Source organism: Pan troglodytes, chromosome 8, assembly GCF_028858775.2.
Source record: "Pan troglodytes isolate AG18354 chromosome 8, NHGRI_mPanTro3-v2.0_pri, whole genome shotgun sequence".
Taxonomy (NCBI): Eukaryota; Metazoa; Chordata; class Mammalia; order Primates; family Hominidae; genus Pan; species Pan troglodytes.
The window spans coordinates 61473324-61498495 of NC_072406.2; the positions used below are offsets into that span (position 1 = coordinate 61473324).

At 46.0% G+C, this 25172-nt stretch overlaps 1 protein-coding gene across 12 annotated transcripts in view; it reads right to left on the reverse strand.

The window, feature by feature from the left end:
• The window catches only part of TMEM273 (transmembrane protein 273), a 33730-nt gene extending 13922 nt beyond the window's left edge, over positions 1-19808 (reverse strand). For all 12 annotated transcript variants that reach the window (XR_010146874.1, XR_010146873.1, XR_010146875.1 and 9 more), the window contains exon 1: positions 19682-19808. Coding sequence is in view for 9 of the 12 variants with exons in the window: in XM_063781769.1 (XP_063637839.1) it covers positions 19682-19724 (43 nt within the window). In the remaining 3 variants the exon portion in view is untranslated. The remainder of the gene's footprint in view (positions 1-19681) is intronic.
• Positions 19809-25172: the final 5364 nt, after the last annotated feature.

Below are 25172 nucleotides of genomic sequence, written 5' to 3' on the forward strand. Positions count from 1 at the left end.
GCATTTGATGCAGTGCTTGGCCCACAGGAGGCATTAATAGACATTGGTGAATGGAAGGAAGGAAGGAAGGAAGGAAGAAAGGAAGGAAGGAAGGAAGGAAGGAAGGAAGGAAGGAAGGAAGGAAGGAAGGGTGGGAAGGAAGGAAAGAAAGAAGGAAAGAGAGCATGCTGTAAGGGTCCCTCACTCTTCTAGCCAGGCCTTGAAACCTTAAGACAGGAGATACTGCTCACAAACAGTGCCCTAAAATAGTGATCCAGAGGTGAGGTCCTTGGAGAGAAATGTGCACATTTATTGGCCACTTACTCTGAGACGGACATTGGGTGCAGTGCTGGCATTAATATATGTAATACTCACAGCAACAACTCTGTGAGATAAGTACTGTTATTATTGCCATTCGCAAAATGAGGAATGGGAGGCATTGTGGTCTTGCTAATTTGCCCAAGAGCCAAGATAAGTGGGAAGTGGCAGGTTTGCACTGAGAGTCCAAGAAGGCCTACAGACGTGAATGTGAATCCAGTGAACTAACAGATACACCACCACCAAAACCATCAAGCCCTAGGGCTGCATGGACTTGGGCTGGGGATGGGCAAATGGTGAGATCCAAGTCTGAGTCTCACGTTGAAACTTCCAGGCAAAGGCAGGAGAGTGTGCTACCACTCCTGTTTCTCACAAAGGGAAGCAAGTGACTTCACTGGGAAAGACCAGATGGTATGATGAAGGAAGCATCATAGCAAAGACATCCTCCACCCAACCCTGTCTGCTGACCACACTCAGTGATGCCCAGAGTGGCGTGGTAGGTTGGAGCTCTGCAGGGGACAGCTTTGCTCTGTGTGTGTTTGGTGGAGAGAGAAATTGTCCTGCTAGAGTTCAGAATTTTTTCCGGCAGTCTAATTTTTTAGACTGGTAAAGATTCCCCAAGCTTTTTCTGAAGCAAAAGTTCTCAGCTTTGTTCTAATCACAGATATTTTTGAAAATTCAATGACTTATCTTCTCTCTTTCCCACAGATCACAAGCCCCATGTGAGCACATTTGCTCACACACACAGACACCACCACACACAATATGACTCTGATTTTGTCTGTTCTCTGAAGCCCCAATCAGCTTCATTCCATTGTCTTATTGTTTTTTTTTAAATCAATCCTGCTGCTCCAGCTAGGTTGAACATCGTTCCGGACATGGGGCAAAGGCTTATATTCAATGGAAGGCTGTGGGTGGGAGTTCATTTCCAGACTGACGCTCCCAACTCAGAGCTGTGTGTGCTACGTCTTCACCCTTTCCTGGGACGGGACCCTTTGCTGACACCTCTGATCTCTCTCTGCCTTTACTGGGCAGAAGGCAGGAGGACAGGGGAGGGCAGGGCCTCAGTGGGTGGGGCCAGACCCCTGAGCCCCAGCCTCACCCCACGGCCTCCCCCTGCCACACTAGCATGTTTCTTGGTCCCCCCTCCCATCCTCCCTTGGTGGGCATTGCTCTCACCTGCAGTGTTGGCATGGAAACTTCATGCTAGCCTGAGATGAAATCTGAGCAGAGAGGAAGGAAGGACTCAGGTTAGAAAGGGTGAGAAAGACAGAGGTACACACAGAGACACTCAAGAGACACACTCAGGCTGTGCTTGAGTCACTCAGACCATCATTGAGAGGGAAGAGAAAGGAAGAGGAGAAAGCCCTAACATCAAAAGGCCCCAGCCCTGGCCTTGGTTTCTCCAACAGCATCAAGGTCTCCATTCTCGCCAGGCTGTCCTGCGTCCTTCCTCATTGACTTCACCCCCCAAATGTGTTGCCCTGAACCCTCAGCTCCTTCTGCCCCTCTCTGTGGCTGGGACCCCTGGCTGAGGTTCAGCTCACCCCCAAAAAGAGGCCAGTCCCTTAGGCACCATCCTCTATGTCCCATCCTGTGTCCCCTCCAAGCTGTGAGGCTTCCCCTAATCCCTGGCCCCAAAGAGGCTCTATTTTTGCGGTCTGACTTAGGGACTGAGTGAATTCCCACTGCCACCCCAACTCCACCACCACCTTGAGTCACTTGCAGGGAGACCAACGTGGGCAGATAACCCAGCTGTGCACTCAAACAGCCAAGGGCCCAGCCCTTCCTGCGAGCCAGCCCTACAGCCACGGCGGCAGCCTTTCCCCTCCTCAGGGAGGGAAATCCCTCCATGCAGCCCTCCTGTGCTTGGAGCTGTGACTCTACACACTCATGAGCCCTTGGGTGAGGGTCCATGCTCAGCACAGCAGCCTGGCCGGCCCCGCCCCTGCATCCTGCTAGGGTCATGAACTGGGGAGGGCCCCCTGGGCCGTAGACCCCCTGCAAGCCTCCAGCACTGGCTGATGTCCCCTGGCTCTGTAAAGTAGCTGGAGGATGGCTGGCCCTAGCAGGCCTGCTAGGACATCACAGCCAGAGGTCTCTGGAGTGCCTCGGCTGCATTTAGATCTGTGGAAGACCCCAGGAGGAAGCCCACGAGGACCAGCAGGAGCTGCACTGCATTTTCTCTGTGGGAATTCTCCGAGATCTCATGCAAGAAGGAGGAGGGAGCTTGGCACCCACAGGAGAGTCCTAGGGGACTGAGGTAAGGCTGTGTGAAGCAGGCACCCTTCTAACCTGTAGATTTGCTGAGGCCATAATAGGCACAGTTCTGGCCAAATCTGGCTTCACCCCATCTGACTGCTACCACCGACTGCATAAGTCTGGCTGACCGCCTCCCTTGAACTGTTCACACTGGGCAGGGTCAGAGAGCCAGAATACAGCCCTTGCTGCTGCCTAGAGCAGAGAGCAGAGGGCAGAGGGCTACCTCCAGAGGACTTGCTGAGATGCGGGGGCTTTCCACAGCCTCCATCTGTGTAGCTTCCATGTGTGGTCAGATCAGCCTCTGACCATAGGAGCTTTTCCTAATTTGCACAAGGGCACTCGATGGGCTCTAGATTCTAGAGTTTCTGCTTTCTCCCTGATGCCCCACTTGGACCTGGTACTCTGTGCCTCCCTGACAAAATAGTGGGCTCCAGCCCCCTCACAGCTGCCATTCCCACCTCAGGCCTGCAGCACACAGATTGCTCTGTAAGTGGCTCTCCCAACAGCAAGGAGCCCTCTGCAAGAGTGGATGTCCCTCTGTCTTATGGTCCCCCAGAAACATGGGAGGGCAGCCGCCCCAGCTCCTGGGGAAGAAGATGGCAGGGCTGCTCTACACAAGCTGAGATGAGTTATTTTGGAGAGAGCTGAAGGCACGGCCTAGCTTTGCCCCATCTCACTTGGAATCTGACCTGCTGAGAGCCCATCCCCGGCATCCAGGCCTCTCTGAGCTGTCCACCTGTTGGGTCCACCCTTGATGGGGGACTGGCACTCTTTGCCACCCTTATTTGGGCAGAATCAGGCTGTGGGATTCCCAGTTGTGGGCCAGTAGGCGTGCGTGCACTCAGATGTCGTTCTATAAGTATTTGAACTAAAAATAGGGAGAGGCTGCCCTAAGTGTTTGTCAATGATTCACGGCCATAGTCTTCTTGGGACTTAAATGTTGCAGAATGGCTCCTAACTTTAGAGCTCATGAATTCCAACATTCTCAGCTAGAGGAAGTGGCTTTGAATGTCTAGGACAGGCTTCCTTATTCTCCTAACAGGGCTCACACATGTAAATAAAGAGCCTATAGGGTGTTCCAGGGGGCCCCAGTGCCTAGGAGAAATCAAAGAGCAACCAGAGACCCAAGTCCCCCATGAAGGAGCTCACAGAGTGACCAGGGAGACAAGATTTACACTGAATAAAAGATCAGAGTGTCACAGGCAAAGCTCAGCGCCTTCCCCAAGCCTCAGTCTCACAAGCTGGAGGAAGTGGGAACAGGGTGCAGAGTGGACACTGGTGCACGGCCTGCCTTCCTCTCCTAACTAGCACCTCAGTTTTCCTCTGAGCAACAAGAGGCCCCACAGCCAGACTCCCAGCCAACCCTACTCACTGGGGAAAGGGTTTATTCCACCTTCGAGCCTCTCTGTGGGGATCTGAGACTTCACTATGACCTCATGATGGGTAGGAGGGAAGGATATTTGGAACTAGGAGATCTGAGTCCCCATTCTGCCACCCATTGCTCAGCCAGTGGCCTTGGACCAGACACAGCACGGCTCCCAGTTCAATGGCCTCATTGCACACAGAGCATGGCTGGGCAAGTTCCCAAATTGAGTGTGTGCACACAGTGAGGTGCAAGTGGCAACTGCCCTTCTACAAGCAAGCACACCACCACCTGAGATGGGCATCTGCCAATTTCTAGGGGTGATGGGCAAAGTGGGGAGCCAAGCACACCAGGAGGCATTCCACGTGACTCCCACAGGGCTGGCTCCTGGGGAATGTGTGAACCCTGCCTGACCAATTAGCACATTTATTCTTCCTGTCAACTGTGATTGGTCAACAGGTGGGGCAGAAGATCCAATTCAGACCAGTGACACCCAACTCAGAGCCTCAGGGGAAACTGAGAAGCAGGAATGTCTTCCAGAGCTGAGAGCTATGGGGCCAAGGGAGGCCTGCGTTTGCCCACTGCAGGGAGCCTGCAGACTGAAGTCCCTGCTGAAGAAGGTTGAGCCCAGACCAAGTCCTAAAGATGCTTTGAAGCTTCTGAATCCAGCTGTGCCCGAAGCACTTCTCCCTGGACTTTTGAGTCACCTCAGTAAGGAAATAGCTTCTTTTTCTTACTCTTATCTGAGCTCAGTAACTGTCATCTGCAACCAAAGGAGTCCTAATGACTTCGGTAGTGGGTCCTGAGAGGGCATCACTGGAGACTGGGAGATAGGAGCAGAGAAGGCTGGCTGTGAAGGAGGAGCTACACCACACAGCCCCACACGAGCTGGACTGGGACGTGCGAGCCATGCAACACACACGGCTCCTGGCCTCTGCACAGGCTGCTGCTCTCTTTGCCGCAATGCTTTTCCCTCATCCCTGTGGAAAGTGCTTATTTATCCTTCAAAGCCACTCCTCTGAAAGTCCCCCTTGCTCTCGTCAGTCCAGGATCACCCCTTCCATGTGTCACACCTCTCCCCCGCACTGTTGGCCCCAGTCTGCAGCTTGCTCTATGGCATGAAGGCCACAAACAACCCAGAGGAAGCTGTTTCTCCCAAGAGCGAGATGATGCATGAGAGCCCTCGGAAGCTGGACTCTTCTCCTGGGGGATGCCGAGAAAGGTGGATGGGAGAAGTCTGAACTGAGTGTTAAACCAGAAATGGCTTGAAGAGATAAGATCTAGTGTAAGTACTGAGTGGTACGGAGCTCAGGATCCAAGTACAGTTCAGCCACAGAGAGACAAGGGGGGGCGATAGCATTTCCCCTGTGGCTCTGAGACCATGTACACGGTAGTGGCTCCATCTTCCAGCCCACTGTGAGCCTTGGAGGCCCAGCTGGCACACACTTTTCTGAGCCAAGAGGCTCAGAAAAGAAATCAGATGTGTAGAGTCAAGGGAGACAGTCCAGCTATGCTTTACACAGCAGATTGATCCTGGGCTTCCCTTTTTTCATCTGAAAATGGGGATGCAGGATGCTGACATATAAAAGACTCACCAGAGACAACCCTGCCTTTCTGCCCATTTATCCTGTGCTACCCTGCAATGTTAGTGGACCCTGGGGTCAGAGTGAAACACAAGTTATACTTCTTAAATTTAGCTGGCTTGGGTGATATGGGTGCTGGCGGGCCCTGCCCCTGCCCCTGCCTCAGGGTTCACAAATGGGTCTGCTTCTCAGGCACTCCACGGGGCTGTTTGAAAGTGGAAATGAAGTGCACCTACCCCAAGTGCAATAGCACCTGTTCAGCCCTCTCTCTAGCAGAATGCAGGGGCATAGGTCATGGGCCTTGGCTACACAGTCCTCCTACTTCCAGCATCGCTCGGCTCTTGCTGGAGTCTAGACACTTCTAGACCATGACTTGCAGAAATCTCAGAGTCCCCACCTCAAACCCCGGAACCACCTGAGATTTCTCTTCCTCAATCACCCTCCAGTCTTACCAGAGCATGACTCTAAACAGGACGTCTGCCGACCCCTCCCATGCCTGCTTGTGGTCCTTGCTTTCTGTGCAAGGAACTAGGCTGGGGCAGAACCCAAACCTACCTGGCAAAGCTGTACAAAAGGAACACATGGGAAAAAGGTGTGCAAAGCAGTGGTAGGGGGTGGTGTGAGGGGGACTCTGGGAGCTTTTAGACAACTCCTTGATTTCCATGGACCGCCCCCCATCCACGGAAAGACAATATGCGTGGTGTCAGAGCAGACCACTTGCTTGGCAACTCCAGCTCAGGACCCCTGCGACCCTGACGCTAAGGCTTCTGGAAGACAGGCAGTGATTAAGGAATTCCACACACGGCGGTCCCTGCTAATGCGTGAAAGTACAGTGATTAGCCAGCCAGGTGGGCCAAGGCGGGCACCTAACCCAGCCTGGGAGTGTCACAGAAGCTCCCCTGGAGAGATCATTATTTAAATTAAAAACAAAAGGACCAGTTGGAGCTAATAAAGTCTCAGTGAGGTGGCAGCAGGGACTGGAATGGAATGTGCCCAGACAGGGAATGTGACCAGGCAGAGGACAAGGTACAAGCAAAAGCCAGGCGATTCAAGAAGGTACAGAGGGCTTGAGGGCTAAAGAAGGAAGCTGAGCAGGGTCAGAGCAGCTGGGGATACTGGCATAAGATGTGGCCGGCACTGTGGACAGATAAGGTTTTCAGAAAAGCAGAGGGGAGAGTCCTATGGCCACCCTGCTCCCAGAGGTGGGAGTGCTTGGCCACTCATATCTTGCCTGCTACAATGCCTCTGTGCCTTTTCTCCTCGCCGCACGCCACCCTGGGCAGGAACTAGAAGCAGGAGGCCACGGAGGGCCATGCAGAGGCCACCCCAGGCTGAGATGCACCAGGGAGCTTGCCTCTAGCTTCCAGAAATAGCATCATAATTAAGAGGGAAACAATAACGGCGGGTGACCAGGAGGTATCAAAACTGGTGCCCACTTTGTTTTTCTTGAGCACTCTTTGCTAATTAATTCTTAAAGATTCACACAGTGGGATTAAAACACTCAGCTCACAGAAGCCAAACTGATCAATACCTTTTCAGGCTAATGGAGGGGTGGAGGCGGAGAGCTGGCCTGGGCCTGAACCAGGGCTAGGAGCTCCTCCAAGGGGGCAGGGCCCCCCCCCACCTGGAGTCCCAGGTCCATTCTGACCAGGGGTGGTGACACATGTGAGCACTGAGCCACACCTGGGAAGGGGCTGCTGAAGCCTTGAGGAAGACGGGGGTTCTGGAACAAGGAGGAGCCTGAGGCTGTCGTGATTGGGTGGACAGTGATATCCAGGGAGAGCCAGATCAGAGGCCCCACAGCCGGACACCCAGCCGACCCTACTCACTGGGGAAAGGACTTGCCCCACCTTTGAGCCTCTCTGTGGGGATCTGAAACCTCACCATGACTCCCATGGTGGGTGGGAGGGAAGGGTATTTGAAACCAAGAGATCTGAGTCCCCATTCTGCCACCCATTGCTCAGCCTGTGGCCTTGGACCAGACACAACATGGCTCCCAGCTCAGTGGCCCCATTGCACACAGAGCATGGCTGGACAAGTCCCCGGAAAGAGTGTGTGCACAGAGTGAGGTGCAGGCAGCAGCTGCCCTTCCACAAGCAAACACGCCACCACCTGAGATGGGTGTCTGCCACTTTCCTAGGGGCCATGAGTGAAATAGGGAGCCAAGCACACCGGGAGGCACTCTGGGAAGGTGCTCAGGTCAGAAAAGAGGTGGCGCTCCCCAGCAAGGGCACAAGCCTCTGCTGTTTCGAGAAGTGGCCAAACCAAGGCCTCCCATAGCCTGTACAATCCCAGTGAAGAGGGGCCTGGCCACTTGATGTTGGTGCTTCAGACCAGGACAGGCCTGTTTGCAGGAGCAACTCTCAGGGCATGCCTTTCAGAGAGAGCAGGGGCGGCTGGAAGCCGTGCAGAATAACTAATTAATGATGGTAAAGTATTGTGGAAGAGGAAAGCGTTGCATAACCGCTAAGTGGTGGGGTTATTATTATTCATGCAATATTCATACTGTGCTCTTCAGCCTCTGGGAAGCATTGCTCTGGAGTCCTGAGGGACCTGACCGAGGGGAATGCGCATCCAGGGAGCAGGGCTGTGGGATGACAGCTGTCCTGGACCATGGGAAAGGGGTCATGATGCTGCAGAGGAAACGGCAGCACACAGCCTGCACCAGAGCCCCTTAGTAAACCCATCAGCCTCCACTTACCAGGACAGATCATTCGTAAACCCTGCGAGGCACCAGCATCCGTGCTAGGCATCTCCACTCTAGTTAGCTTTTTAAGACAATTCCTGACATTTGCAGAGCCTACAGCATGCCACATGTCTAAATATTTAAGTTATAGATCAAGCCCCACGCATGGTCCAGCCGAAGTCCCCCTGACCCCATGGCCCTGCAGTCCACTCTTCAGGGGCCCCTTCCAGAGGGGGAGGTGCAGCCCTGCTGCCTGCCCCCAGGGGAGGCAGGGTCAGATGGGTAGAGCAGAAGGAAGCCAGGCCTGGCCTGGGCCACCTTGAACCACAGACCCTCCAGGACCAAGGATGGCGCCTGAGCCATCAGACTCACCAGCGAGTTCCCTTACCCAAGCCCTGGCTTTTCTCCTAGAGTTCTGGGCAATGCTCAGTCCCCAGAGGAAACCACCAGGTGGAGGGAGCAGGTGCAGTTATCTGGGAATCTGGTCTTTTGGAAATTGAAATAAAAGCATTTCCTCCCTCCCTCTCTAGTTCCCAGGGCAGCCACAGGCTGTGGTTTCCCCGATTCGGGTCCTCACTTTCAGCTGCACTAAGCCATTGCACACAAACCTCCCTCTCTGTTTGCCTGAGTGCTGACCCGGTTCCTGAACTTTCAAAACATTTCCTGACAAGATAAAAAAGAAGAAAAGTCTTTGCATTTGCATTTGTGTGTGTATGTGGGGTCCTAGAGCCAGTGTCAGGACAAGGGCCTCTCTTGGGGACAGTGGCCTCTTTTCATGGGAAAGCCCCAGGAAGTGACGTGACCTCTTCAGGCTCCATGCCTGAGCCTGAGTCACTGGCTCCGAGGAAGAGTCTCACAGCAGCATGGAGGGTGAACAGTCATTACAAACTGACCAAAGTATCTTAATGTGTCACATGTGACTCAACAATCAGGGCTCATCTGCGGTTTGGGAGGGTCTCTTTTCTTTAGGACTCTAGGGTTAGCTCAGGGAGCCCTGCCTGGGTCTGCTCAGCCCTCCTTGCCACACAGCCCTGGCCTTGCCTGTCCAACACTGTATGCCGGTGGGGCTAAGCATGGGCTGGCCAGGAGCTGGGATGGACACCAGTTTACTCAGCCACACACCTTGAGCTCAGGCCACACACTGCTTGCCTCAGGGAAGTAGCTGTGAGAGATGAGTGCCCTGGGGCCTCAGAAGCCAACATGACCCTGCTGGTGTTGCCTGGGACAAATCCAGCCAGCCTCCCCTCTCCTGGACTATCCATTTGCCTTCTCCTAGTAAGTCTCCCTGCCTCCAACCCATCTGGGGCACTGCAGCCAGGCACTCTTCCTGTAAGGCTGTTTAAAATCCTACAGAATAAGGCCCAATGTCCTCCCAGGGCTCATCAAGCCCTCCTCTTTTGCTGGCCCATGTCACCTCTCATTCTCCCCTCTTGCACAACCCCTTAGTCCATGCTGCCCTTGCCCGGGGCCTCAGCAGAGGCTGTCCTCTCTTCTTAGGATGCCACGCCACCTGTCCCATTCTTGCAGACTGGCTCCCGAGGCTGATGTTCCACTTCAGGCAATAATTGACTCAAACAAGTGCTAATCACTGAGCAGGTTCTAGAGCAATGGCCCAGCAAGACCAGATCTCTCCCCTGACGGTGGTGACAGTACAGAGGGGAGTGGGAGTATCTCTATGGCCCTGGAGGGGAACAGCATCATCCCATGCAAAACAGATGACATGTGAGGAGGCTGGACAGTAACCTGATGGATGTTCCCTGAGACCAGGGAGCAGGAATAACAGGGCATGGCTCGTGACAGGGCTAGGAGGCCAGTGACACAGTAAACACTTTAGTACTTGCTGGCAGCAATAGGAAGCTGCTGAAGGATTTCACCTAGGCAGAGATGTACGCAATTAGCATTCAATAAGACTCCTCCTCCAGGAAGCCTTCCTGGATACTCTAGTTTGGTTCAAGAGCTTCTCCTTTTTCTTCTGTGAGTCCTTCGTCTCAGTATTTAACACACTGCATTGCAATTGTCCCCTGTAGACTGTCAGCTCCTCAGGTTGGAGCCTGACTTACTTATTTTCATGTGCCAGTAGACCTTGGTGAAAATCGATATTTGCTTAATCAAAGAGAAAGCTCTGGGTGTCTGTGTGTCCCAGTCCTCTGAGACAGCCTGTGGGTCCAGCTCCAGGTCCTTCACCTCTTGCCCTGAAGAGTGACTTCTCGATAACATGGCCAAAGAGTTTGCAAAGGTGTGAACAGGGCTTGGCTGCAGCTGGGGTCCAGGCAGGAGTTCCCCAACTGACCATCTGCTTCACTCAGACAAGCAGGGGAGAGTGAGCCCAGTCCATCTCACTAAGAACCATTATCCAGTTATTTCATGGAATCAAATTTAATAAAGGGAGCAGTTCAAGCAATTGTGGTGGATAAATGAGGGTCTAGATGTGACAACAATGCTTATAGTGACTTTAAAGAGGAAGTGGAGATGGTTTAATTTGGGAGCTAGTGAAAAGGTCTGCTGAGTGTGTGTTGGTCGGTGGGGCTCGGCTTTATAGCCACCCAGCTGTGACCCTCATCAGGGATTGAGGATCAGAGACTCCCCAGCAGTCATTCTGCCTACATCCCCACTCCTTCTTTCACCCCATGGGGAAGACTCCCTTCAGGGGCTTCTAGAATCAGGACTGTGTGTCTGAGGGAGGTTTGCCAGCCCAGGGTCCCTCCCCAAAGAGCATTACTCTGAATCACCCATCCTCCAGAACTCTTTTCAAACTTACTTTTCTGGAAAGATGAAATAGGTTTACTTTTCCCTATTCCTCTCACTAAGCATAGCTAAAATCCCTAAATATTATATTAAAAAACAAATATAAAAAGACCCCCAAAAATGGAGAGAAGAAGGCAGACTGGCTAGGCACCTTCAGAACTCAGGAATAACAGGGCAGTGAATTTCTGGGTTTTCTTTTTGCCTCAGATGTCCCAGATGGGAACCGGAGAAGCTGGCAACCCTGTAATGCCAATGGGCACAGACACAGAAGCCCCAAGAAAAGCCAGCTCCCATAAGCCAAAGACTGGGAAAGGTTCAGCCTAGGAAGACAAGACTTTTAGGTGATAACCACTCCACAACGGTCAAACAGCACAGAAAAAACTGTGCCCTCACCCCAAGCCCCACCCTCATCAACAGAGGCCGAGTGGAGACCTGGGCTTCCACTCTCACTGCTCAGGTATAAGGAGCCCCCACTCCCCAAAGAGGGTGGTGTCAGAGGGTCACATGGGGAAGAGAGGGCTTCATGCCCAATGAATAAAAAAGTCCCCGCCCCCAGGGGTGTCAGTGGAGACCCTGTGGGATCCTGCTCTTCCACCTGCTCCTGGCAGTGACAAGGTGCCTCTCACCCTTCCTGCTAGGAAAGAGTCAGGACGTCCTCCACTGCCCAGCCACCACGAGGCTACCCCCACCCCACAGTGTCAGCAAGGGACACATGAAGAGCAGTGATGAGCCTGGGTACTCCCAGCAGGGTGCTATCTGCAAGGGCTAAAGGGGAAGCCCACCCAAGCCCGAGGCTGACGTTCCACTTCTGGCAATAATTGACTCAAACAAGTGCTAATTACTGAGCAGGTTCTAGAGCTATGTCCTAGAACCTAGCCTGCACCCCACCCCACAGTAACACAGAGTCCTTCTCCCACCAGGTGTCAGTGGCGGCCAGAGAGGATGTCAAGCTCCACCCCCCTAGCAATTATGAGGAAATGCCCCTTTTCTCTCGACAGAATGGTATCTGAGGAGGCCTGTTAAAACTGAAGATGTCAATAAGATTCAGAGTTTCATAACATCAAATCCAAAATGTTCAGGTTTCAGTGGAAAATTATTTGTCATAGCAAGAACCAGGACAATCTCTATTTGAATGAAAAAAAAAATCAACAGATGCCATCACCTCGATGACACAGAGTTAGAGTCATCTGACAGAGGTGTCAAGGTAGCCATAAAACTGCTTCCATGAACAATTGTGAAAACTTCCTCAACTTCACAAAGAATATCTGCAAAAGCACCTACAGCTAAAACCAAACTTCATGGTGAGAAACAAAATACTTTTCTACTAAGATCAGGAACAAAGCAAGAATATCTGCCGTCACCACACTTGTTCAACCTAGTACTAACGTTCTTGTCAGCCTAGTAAGATGAGAGGAAATAAAGGCATACTATTCAGGAAGGAAAAAATAAGACTAACCCTATTTGCAGAGAACATGACAGTCAACATAGAAAATCTCGAGAGATCTGAAAAATAACTCTCTTTAGAGTATGTGGTGGTGGAATACAATAAGATTAACATATGCAAATCAATGATGTCTCCATATGCTCACAATTATACACAGAAAGAAATACTTTAAATACAACACAACTTACGATCACTCATAAATTATGCAGGTGTAAGTCTAATAGCACAACCTTGAAGAAAAAAATCCAGAAGGATCTTAATAAATGGAGACACATACCAAGTTCATGGAAAAACACAACATGATAAAGATGTCAAATCGCCCCAGATTGATCTATAGGTTTAATGTAATTCCCATCAAAAGCCCAGCAAGACTGTTCTTGTAGATGTACAAAAGATTATTTTAAAATTTACATGGAAAGATAAAGGAAAGAGAAATGCGAAAAATCTTTTTTGAAAAGGAAGAATAAAGTAGAAGGAATCACTCTACTCCCTTGAGACTTAATATATTTACAGAAATCAAGACTGTATGGGATTGGCAGAAGGACAGACACATCAGTGGAAAAGAAAAGAGAACCCCAAATTAGCCCCACCCAAGTATGACCAACTGATTTTTGACAAAGGGGCAAAATATATTCAATAGAGGAAGGATCATTTTTTCAACCAACAGTGCTGGACCAATTAGATATCCAAGGTTAAAAAATTACCTTGATTAAATTCATACTTTATACAAAAAAGAGCTCAAAATTGATCATAGATTTCAATATAAAACATAAAACTATGTAAATTTTAGGGGGAAATCTTGAGATCTTAGAGTTTGGTGCAAACTTCTCAGACATGCTATCAAAAGCACAGTCCACGAAAAAAAAGATTAATAAGTTAGGCAATTAAAATTAAACATTTTTGTTCTGTAAAAGACCCTGTTAAGAGAATGAAAAGACAAACTATAGACTAAGAAAATATTTGCACTCCACATATTTGACAAAGGACTCATATCTAGAGTATATAAAGAACTCTTAAAATTCAACAGTAAAAGAAAAAAGCAAGCAATTCATTTAGAAAAATGGGCAGAAGTCATTAGGGGAACTCTTGCCCTATCAGGAAATATCTCTTGCCTACCTGAGGTTTCAGCCTCTTCCTTGACCTTCTGCTGACTTGCAAGAGACCCTGGTGTATTCGTTTTTTGTTACGTTTGTAGAGATTTGTTATGCAGCAAAATAAAACAAATGTACCAAGGATTCTTCCTTACTAACATTCACACACCACGTGATTCTGAACTATTGTCTTGGCAGGAACTTGGAACAGGGGAACAGCTGTCAGGAAAAATTTTTACAAAGATCTCAGGGACTCAGACCCAAGGAATAAAGTGATGACTTTGACTTGTAAGATAAAAACGAATTTAATTCTCTTTACCCAGGCCTCTGCCATCTTTTCATTATAAATTAAGGGAGAAAAAAAAAGACTCTGCTCTCTTCAATAACTCTGGCTCCTTCAGTGAAGAATGTTTTAGGCCCTGGAATGTAATTAAAGTGATATTGTATCTCTCTTATTATCATGATTATAATAATACATAGATTTCAGCAGATGCTTGCCAACAGAATTAAAACTGAGATAGATGGCTGACATTTTGGATGGAATTAGAGTCCACAGGAATATTTTATATGACAGCTTTTTTAAAAGGAAGATGCAGACCTCTAATAAAATGCCTAGAAATTTCACCAGATATTTTCAATAGCTAGTCTTAGATCAATATTTTAGCAAAATTTAAAAATACTGATTGGTTGATATTTAAGTAGAAATTTATTTAGAATTGTGACAACCATAATCCAAAACCTAGTTTTAAGGTTTTTTTTATCAGGATGGCAAAAATACATCAGCCTTCCTCAGGCATCCCGTGCCTCTAAGTGTAGACAGCTGAGAAGGACAGTGTTGGCCATGCAGTCTTCTGGAAGGGAATGGATATCCTGAATCAAATCACCAGGGGCTATCAGGCAAACCCCAAGATGAAGAATGTTCTGTGGGGGAAAAAGGTGGGGTTTGAAAGCTGTGCGCTTCAAAAATATCTTTATCATGAAAGACAAACAAAGGCCCAGGGGCTGTACCAGATTAAGGAATGCTAATGTGACACAGTCGGTCACCCCCCCCCATACCTGTCGTAGATTGGGTCCTGGCCTGGATGCAAAACCAAGGCTATAGAGGACTTTATTGGATCCTTTGAAAATATTAGAATATGATAAATAGATTATATAAAAGTATTTTGTCAACATTAAATTTCCTAAAGTTGATGATTGTACTGTGGTATATATATTCTTAAGAAATAAACACTGATGTATTTAAGGGTTAAAAGAAACCCCATGGTATACAAAATTTACCTCAATTGTTTCAGGAAACAAATTGTGTGTGTATGTGTGTGTGTGTGTGTGTGTGTGTGTGTGTAGAGAGAGAAAGAGAAAGAGGCAATATATTATCAAGCAAATATGATAAATTATTTAAAATAGGCAGTCATATGAGTGTTCTTTGTACTATTTTTATTCTTATACTTTTCTTGAAAGTTTGAATTATTTTGAAATAAAAAAATTTTTTAAAAAGTTAAAAAGTCACTTCAGTTTTTTCAATGTCCTTTCTATTCCCGACTAAGAAGCAGTTTGTCATTAGAGCTAAAAATTCAGCTTTGGGGCATCAAAATGCCTCAGTTTGAATCCCAACTGGGCCACTCACCTGCTACTTTAATCTCTCTGTGCCTCAGTTTCCTTGTCTGGAAAAATGGGCATGACTAAAATAAAAGTATCTGCCTTGGGGCTGAGAAATGAACAGGGTCCACGTGGGAGTGCTGAGAGCAGCCCTGGCCCACGGTCGGCTCTCAGGAAGTGAAATTTTATCACACTTTCCAGGAAAGAGTGTTACATGTAAGAGGAAGTGAATTAAGGGCCAAAACGATTCTAGCAACAACAGTGACAAGCAGTAGATATTTCACCTGCAAGCTATCAAGATTAGTCAGCTATAGCAAATAAAACATTGTGGCATGATTCAAAGAGAGACAGATGCAAAAAGTGGCACAGAAGATGAAGCCCATTAATGGTTCAGACATATTAAATGGGTACAGAATAGACATAGAATATGTTTGCAATATAGAATCATTGCAAAGCAAAGAAAGGAAAGATCATTACACAGGTGATATTGCAACAACTGATGTCCCATACAGAAAACATTAAAATTAGATCCTTTCTTTAGGCCATAAATAAAAATAAATTCCAAATAAATTAAAGACCTAATCATAAAAAATTCAACCACTTTAAAGTAAAAATAACTTTTTAAAATGCTTCTTAACACAGAAAAACCAAGCACACAAAAAGGAAAAGACCAATAAATGTGATTACATCACGCTGAAAGACTTCTCACAACAAAAGATGCCACAAAGATAAAAGATAAGCAACATACTGAGATCAGATATTTGCAACACATGAAATATACAAATAATTAATATCCAGAATACTACATAAAAGACCAATAATCAAATACAACTTGGGAGAAAGGCATATAAAATCAGAAATCTACAGAAAAGGAGAATGGGCTGTCTGATAATGTAGAGAAAGTAGTTATTCTTAATAGTAATTAGGAAGACACAAACTAAAATAAAAACTTTGAGATAAAATGTTATACCTCTCTAATTGTCAAGAATTGAGAAGTTGGGCAGTATCAAGTATTACTGAGTATGTAAGGAACAGATATGGCCACAACCCCCTGGTGGAGAGCAATTTGGCAATATCCAACAAAAGGAGAATTGACACGACATTTCCCCTGCCAGGGGTGTCAGCTAGAAAAACAGCTGCAGGTGGGTTCCAGGAGGTGGGGTGAGAGGGCTCATCGAAGCATCAGCCATCAGGCTGCAAGTTAGAGACAACCTAAATTCTGACAGTATGGGAATGGATAAATAATCAGATAAATGGCAGTGTTTCTGCGGAAACTTGTAGAGTAGTTGGGATGAATGCATTTGACCCATATTATCAGAATGGGTAGATAATGCAACGTGTTCAGTATGCTATGGCGGATTCCTGCAGTTTTTAACAGCTGCAAAGTAACCCAGGAAGGAAGCACAGCCAACCCTGGGGTGCCTCTCCCTCTGGGGAGGGAGGAAAACAAGAGGAGGAAGAGAGCCAAACTCCACCTCTTATGTTCTGTTTCTCTGATGGATACATTGATTTAGCTACCTACCTTTAAATATATATCTAGAAAAAAATTTAACATTTGGTAATTCAGAGTGTTGGCTCCATAAATGTCTGTTCCGTTAATCTCAGTGTTTGAAAATATTTAAAGAATATTCAAATACTGTTTCTTTAAAAACTTTCTACCTACTCTGTGTGTGGGAAAGACTGGCCTGGCTTCTCATCCCAGGGTCCCCCAGTCATACTTGGGATCCTGGATGCCACAGAGGGACTGGACAGAGAGTGCCCCCATGCCCCCCAAGTCCCCTGAGGTACAGTTCTCATACACCCTGGGTGACTGGCCTAGTCACCCACCCTCACAGACCCCCATCTGCCAGTAGATTGCACTAAATAGTGCTCTAGGCCCCTTTCTCCAGTCAATAAAGGGGAAGCCCAACGTTTCCTTCATTTGCTTTCAACAGGCTGTCATGTTCGCTTTTTGTTCACAAACATTTACTTACTGGAATTAACAACATATACAATCATTATGAAAAATGCCAATACAGAGAAACTAAGATGCTGTATAATTCTTTTTCCTAAGAAGATAAAGGATAGCTGGGCACGGTGGCTCACGCCTGTAATCCCAGCACTTTTGGAGGCCGAGGTGGGCGGAACACCTGAGGTCAGGAGTTCAAGACCAGCTTGGCCAACATGGAGAAGCCGCATCTCTACTAAAAATACAAAATTAGCCAGGTGCGGGGGCACGTGCCTGTAATCCCAGCTACTCGGGAGGCTGAGGCAGGTGAATTGCTTGAACCCAGGAGGTGGAGGTTGCGGTGAGCCGAGATCGCGCCATTGCACTCCAGCCTGGGCAACAAGAGCAAAATTCCATCTCAAGAAGAAGAAGGAGGAGGAGGAAGAGGAGGAGGAGGAAGAGGAGGAGGAGGAGGAAGAAGAAGAAGAAAAAGAAGAAGAAGAGGAAGAAGAAGAAGAAGAGGAACAAGAAGGAGACTAAACACATGCAAAATATTACTACGGAACTCTAACCTGTAACTATCACTTCATCACTTCTGTTTCATCCGTGTCAGCTCATAGAAAGGCATGTCTTTCAACTAAATATATTGGATATTGTTGGAAATACTAAAGCATAATTAACCTAGTCAAATTCCTACTGATAGTCACTTGTTTCTGGTTTCCACCGTGGTTTTGGCAGTGTTGAATAATACCCTGTGAAATATTTTGGGAGGCTTTTACCCTATTATTTCATCAGGTTATATTCCTGGAGGTGGAATTTCTGGGTGAAGGGTTATGAACATCTTACATTTTGCTTACATTGACACCCAGATTTTGCCAAATTGCCCTCTGGAGAGAGTGAATAGATGAGTCCCCTCATATCCAATAGTGAGTGCTCAACACGTATCACATCCCATGCTAAGTGCTTTAAATGTGGTAACAGATTTCATTTTCCCAATAGTCCTGTGAGGTGTCCCCAACTTACAGATGAGAAAACTGGGCACAGAGAGGATTAATTCTTTGTCCAAGTTTTCCAGGCTGGTAAACAACAGAACAGGGATGAACATTTAGGGAGTCTCGTACTGGATACCCACTCCTAACCACTGTGTACCTCTATCAATAGTATATGAAAGCAGAAACGAGCTGTGATGCCTTGGCCCAGTGATTAAAACCTTATCTAGAACATGCAGGTGATTGTGGCACCTATTGCACAGAGTTGCTGTGGGGACCAAATGAGCTCATGTAACATCTTCGGCAGAGCACCCAGCACATCGACACACTAAAAAATGCGAGGTGGTGTTAGATCTTTTATTATTTGTGAGACTGGACATTTTAAAGTTTTATTGTCTGTGATTCTTCAGTGAATTGCCTGTTTATATAATTTGCACATTTTTCATTGGATTTCTTAAATTTAACTTCCTTTTTTTGTACCAGACAGACTAGTTTGTTTATCCAGATAAGTCAAAAGCAGAAATAAGGGTTACAACTTCTCTTACCCTCCACCACATCTCTGGGCAGGCACACTGCATCTAACCACCATGCACACCCTTAATTGCTGCTTGCTGGTGCCTGACATCCCTTCATAGTCACTGCCAACGGCCCGTTTCCATGTGTAAACTGATGGATGATGTGGCTGGCTGGCTGTCTAACATGCTGACTCCCAAGGCCAAAGTCTTTGCTCTCCCCTGCTTAGTGCAGACTTTAGATGGAAACCTGCCCACAGCACTAACTTTGCCCGCATTCAGGATACAACCTATTGGTCTGGAGACACAAGATTTAATCTGGCGACAGACTGCTTCCCATTGAGTCTTGGCCCAGTGCAAGTTCTGGGAAGGAACGTCTTTGTATATATGAGGGACGTATGCTGCCTTTTTAGGAAACAACAGTTGATATCAGAGGGGACTTCGTAAAGGCATGTGTCTCTCTCCATCTCTGTCTCCATCTATGCATATTTCTAACCATCTCTCTATGTCTCTGTCTGTCTCTCTCTCTCTCTCTTTGAGTTTCTCCCTCTCTGTCTACTTCTCTGACTTTATATTTCTCTCCCTCCATTTGGCCCTACTTTGTTTTAGTCTTTGCCTCTCTCCTTTCTTCCTTCTTTCAAGGAATGCATTAAAGATAATTTTTAAAAACAAAGATACCTCTGAGTAGCAAAGAGTCTGCTTCACTGCATGAGAATTCTGATTCAACATTAAATGTATACCAGTATCTACATGGCTAAATGTTCTCATTCTATGTCAGTATTTTGATTTGACTTAATTAAATTTAACTTAACTCTCTCGAAATCCCAAAAAGTAAACATGATTATCTCCCATCTCATTGGTTCAGAAAGTTAGGGAGTTTCAGATGCTTACTCTAGTTTATCAGCAATGGAGCCACAGTTTACACCCAGATGTTTCTAGATCCCAAGCCCGAAGCTCCTTCTGCCATGACCCTTCCTATTCTCCTTTAGCTCAGAAGCATTTGTAAGTTGCAGCTGGAATGAGACAAACAAGATCATTGCTCACTACCAGATCAAAGTGAGAAACATCATCTGTGTAAAGGGACAGAGTTATGTTTTAGGGATCAAGCCCCAGTGGGCTAAGGCTCCCCCAGTTTCCTGCCCACTGAGGCTCCCCCGGGCCAGAGACCCCCACAGTCCCCACTTACCCAGGAGGAAGAGGATCCTCAGCATGCTGACCCCCAAGTTCATGCTGGCACTCTGCTCTTGGCTCCTGGCTCCTGGCTGCTGGCAGAGCAGGCACAATGAGCCATGTGACCCAAGGCTCTGGGGACAGGACAAGACCCACGTGACTGATGGGGAAGGAAATCACCGTCACAGCCAGGAGGCTGTTCAGTTCCTCTCAGCCTCTCTGAAGACAGGGCTGAAGGAAGCCCCTGTCATCCTGGATTCCACCAGAAGCTGGCTGTGATTAGACCCATTGTACATGCTGGGGTATTATACCCAGTGTTCTCTCCTATAATCCTCCCCACAGAGTGTGGGAACAAAGTGCGGTAAGGTGCGGTTTCTTGCCTAACGACCCATGCTAGTAAGTCTCAGAGAGGAATGTGGGCAAAGCCGGTCTGCCCTGCAGTCCAGCCCTTGCAGTAGCCTCTGCCTTGGAGCAGGAATAGGAAATGCCCCTCCAGCCAATAGTCCAGCTCGGTCACTGTTTTTGTGCCATGGGAGCCTCTGAGTCTAGGAATGCCTATCACTCTCTTCTCAGAATAAGATTTTTAAATCCCCAATCTAAAATAGATAAGGATCATAGTAGAAATCAGTAGTATTAACACACAGTTATCAAAATATTTTGTTAAACTTGTGAAGTAGAAATATACATGCTTCTTTATCCACACAGTAAATAGCAAGATCTGGCAGCAGATGAAACAGCTACCACCATCTCGACATGGTGATAAATGGAATCGATATTGAGAGATACCTGTAACAGCTGGAATGTGGATGGAAAGACCTGTGATTCCTACCAGGAATAAAGTTACTGGGTGGTAATGTTTCTGTGGTTCGTTTGCCACACTACTATTAGAAGAAGATGCTAAGTGTTCCTTAGAGGTTAGAGAACAGAGATGTAATTTTTTTCCCATCCAAGTTTACAGGCCCCATGTCCAGGTCCTTAGCCTGGAGGAACTTTGGTAGTCACACAGGCTCAGCCAGCAGACTGAAGGCCACATGCTCCTGTACTCCTTTATACCTGCACGTTGTCACAATGCTTAGATGTTCAGCCAAAAACCCAAATGTGCAGGAAATGTCACTTTTTAAAATATAAATCAACTCAATGATAAGTCTCGAGTCCCCCACCCAACTGAGCTGGCAGAAATTGAGCTCTTTTCGTTCTTGGGCTCCCTCAGTCAAATCCCGAACGGTAGCAGCCAACACCGTGAGCACTTGCTACTGAGCCCAATGCCATCTTAGCATGCAACCTGTCCAAGTCCACGCAGCAGTAAATGTGAGAGCTGGACTCGAAACCCAGGCCTTTGGCTGGCAGCCTATGCCCCTCGGGCTGCATGTGCCCTCCGTGTACAGGCACCATCCCCTGCCAAGGTCCAGCCAGAGGCAGTCCGATTGCCCTGGTGCCACAGATGCCCCCTGGGTCCTTCTGCATGGCTGCTGTGGCTCCTTCTGAGTTTCACATAAATAATGGACATCAGAGGAGAAGGCTGGTCATGAGAGAAGCAATTGGCTTCATCTGGGTGCCTTCAAGTTCCATCTGTCCACACTTTATTCATTTGATGAAATTAAGATCAGTCTCCACCTGCACCAAGAAACATACTCTCTTATTTCTCCTGGAATATGTGGAGTTTTCTTAATTTTGCCCCAGTTCATGGGAACATGTGTAAGAAAAATATTTCACTTTCCTCTAAGTGTATTGAAAGAAAATGCCAGTGCAGACCTGACAATCTGTAGACAGTGGCTGGGGACGGTGGAGCTACATTCAGGCCAGGCCCAGGGCTTCCAGCCACACCAGGCAGTTCTGTTTTTATGTGAAATCAATAAGTTTCAAATGTCGGCAACTGATTTCAAAATACTTTCGCATGGGGTGAGTCAACCTAAACATCAGCATGAACTTCTGCTCCCAAACACCTCTCCAAACATCCTTGGGAGCTCAACCTGTCCTACATACTCCCAGGAGGGGAAGCATCTGCAGCTACTTCTGCTTTCACTCTGCCATAGCCTCCGAGTCTGGAAAATGCAGCCTGCTCCCTGCTTAGACAGGCAGAGGCTCAAAACGCCCCGTAAACTAGAATCTCACGAGATGCCCTGGCACCCAGCCACGGCACCTTGGCAAGATGGTGTGTGTCTTGTTGGCGTGGCACGATGCACCCAGAAGAGCGGATGCCCCACCCCGTACCCCTGTAATGAATGCCCAGTTCTGACCGTGAGGCTGCTCCTGTCACTGGTGTAGGATGGCTCGCACTGGCCCAGGAGCTTGTGAGGGCAGGGCCCAGGGCACCTGGCCTAGCACCTGACACAGCGCAGGCTCCCAGCGGTGTTTGTTGAATGAAGAATTCAATTCACCCCATCTATTTGGGAGGCTGAGGCAGGAGAATCGCCTGAACCCGGGAGGCAGACGTTGCAGTGAGCCGAGATTGCGCCACTGCACTCCAGCCTGGGCGACAAGAGTGAAACTCTGTCTCAAAAAAAAAAAAAAAAAAAAAAAGAAGTCATTTCACTTTCTTATCTCATGCTCAGCCGGCCTAGCCTCCAGCCCACCTGGCAGGAATATTTTCCAGGTCATCTAGGTGAGGAAGGTCACTGCACTGCCAATCAGAAAAGAATGAGCCCCACTCCGGCAGCTCTGACATCCTGCCCCTCACTCGGGTGTGGGGCCTCCTCCAAGGCCACCAAGCCTGGGACTCTTCTGTCCTTAGCACTGCACCCTCAGGACCAGCCAGGGAGCTCGCAGGATTCATGTCTCATGTGAACACCTTTAGTGCAAGTCACAAAAAACTGCCAAACTCCATCATTACACATCAAATTTTTAAAAATTTAAAGATAGGGAGGATTCAGCACACAGATTTGTTTATTGGCCTTACATAGAACTGTGCACCCAACAACTAGAAAATAGCCATTCAATTCAGCATGCATGCAACATTTACACCCCAAAACGGTCTCACACTGGGCCATAATACAAGTCTCAAAAATTTCAAAGAAAAGGTAACATATAGACCATATTTTCTTACCACAAGGTAATTGAATGAAATGACAGTAACAAAAATACATGATAGAAATTTCCATTGGTTTGGAAATTTTAAAACATTTCTAAGTAACTCATAGATCAAAGAAAAAATTACAGTGAAAATTACAAATAGCTGGAACTGAATGATAATGAAAATGTTGCACATGTGATTTTGTAGAATGCAAGCCGGGTAATAATTAAAAGGAAATGCATAGATGTAAATACTTAGAAAAGAAGAACTGAAAAAGGAATGAGATAAGCAACCAGTCTGAGAAGTTTGAAAAAATAATAAGCCCAGAAAAAAGGCAGAAGAAAGGAAGCAATAAATATGAGAGCAAAAATGAATGAACCAGAAGCAAGCAAAGATACAATGGGGAGGATAAACACATCTTAAAAGTTTTTTCTGAAAAAACTAATATGAAAAATTCCTCACAGAATGGATTAAAAAAGAGAGAAGACAAAAATAAATAATATTAAGAATAAATAAGTCCAAAAAGGTAGCAATAATGGCATTATTTGCAATCTTATGCCAATGAATTTGAAAACTTTGATGAAATGGACACAATCTCAGGAAAGTGTAAGTTACTGAAATGTGCTAGACAAAAACAGCAAGACAGAAGGGTCCTGATGCCTTTCAAAAGATTGAATCAAATAGTTAAAAATCTTGCCACAAAGAAAATATCATTCCAAACTGTTTTACAGAATTTTACAAAAATTTTAGAAACTTTAAGGACTAGGAAATTACAATATTAACAAACTAGTTCAGATAATAGAAATAAAATGAGTATTTTCTGACTGTTCTGTGGGGCTAGGATAATCTTTTTACCAAAACCAGGCAAGAAGAAAGCAAGAAAATAAAAGTATATCCCAATCTCACTAAATAACATAGAGGCCAAAATCCTTTTAAAAATTACCAAATCAAATGTAATGACATATATATATACATATAGAATAAACTACTATGACCAAGTCATTCACCACTTTAATGGATTAAAACAGAAAATAAGTTAAATTAGCTTAATACATACAGAAAAGCATTTGATAAAATCCATCATCCATTCATGATAAAAACTCCTAATAAACTAGAAATAGATAAAAACTTTCTTAATCTAATGAAAAGATATCTGCTAAAATATAGCAGCAAGCGTCATCATTATGGTGAACCACAAAGAGGCAATCTCTTTAAAATTAGGAACAAGATGCCCTTTATCACTATTTCTATTCAAAATTGTCTAAGGTCTCATTAGTACAATTTAAAAAAAAAAAAGGAATACAAATAATGAGGATTGGGAAGGAATAAAAATTTATATTCTTAGTTGATATGTTTGTCTACACAGAAAGCCTTTAAGACTCCAAGACTAATTGTTAAAAATAATAATATGGCTGAACGCAAGGTCAGTATTTTTAAAAATCAATTTAATTTGTATATACTAGTAACAAAAAGAAAACATGTTATTAAAAATATAAAATTACACAACCACTATTTCATAATATGTACGTATTTTAAAATAACAAGTACCTGATAAATACATACAATTTTGTTAATTAAATAAATACATAAAAACTAATAGTAATAATTAGACCACACGACCAAAAATAATATATATATACATATTTAAGGAATATAATAAATATATAATACATTTGTTTTAGATATATGAATAATGAATCTAACAAAAGTTGCTCAAGACACATGGAGAAAGCACTAGTGCATAGCATTAAAGAGGATCTAAGTAAACAAAAAGTGTGTCACCATGGATAGAAAAACTCAAAAATCCTTAAGTTGGGGATTTGTCTCAAATAAATCTGTGGTGTCAATACCATCTTCCACTCAACTTCATTAGTAGTCAGAGGAATGAAAATGAAGGCCACAGTGAGACACCATTTTACACTTTCAGATTGGCAATAATCAAAATCTTGGGTAATATTAAACGTAAGTGAGAATGTGAAAAAATATGGTGTGATATCGCAATTTTCTATTCTTTGGTAAAGTTGAAGATTAGTGTATCCTGTGATTCAACAGTATTCCTCCTGAACATATACCCAGGGACTCTCTCACACATGTACATTCAGAAACACAGAAAAGAACGTTCATAGAGCATAACTGGTCACAGCAAAAAAGACCTTGGAGGAACCATGAAATCTATCAGCAGGAAAATGGATAAATAATTTATGATACATTTTTATAATGGAATAGCATATAGCTATAAAATGAATAAATGACAGCAACCTAGGACAATTTGGGTAAGTCTTAGAAACAATATTGTATGAAAAATCAAATTGTGAAAGAGTATAACCAGAATGATATTAATTTTATGAAGCACAGTACCAAGCAAAACTATACAATAAAGAACCTAAAGATACATATATATTCTTCATTAAATAGTATTTTTAAAAATCTAGAAAATGATAAACACAACATTCTGGAGAGATTAATCTCTCAGAGCAAGGCAGAGGGAGGGGAGAGG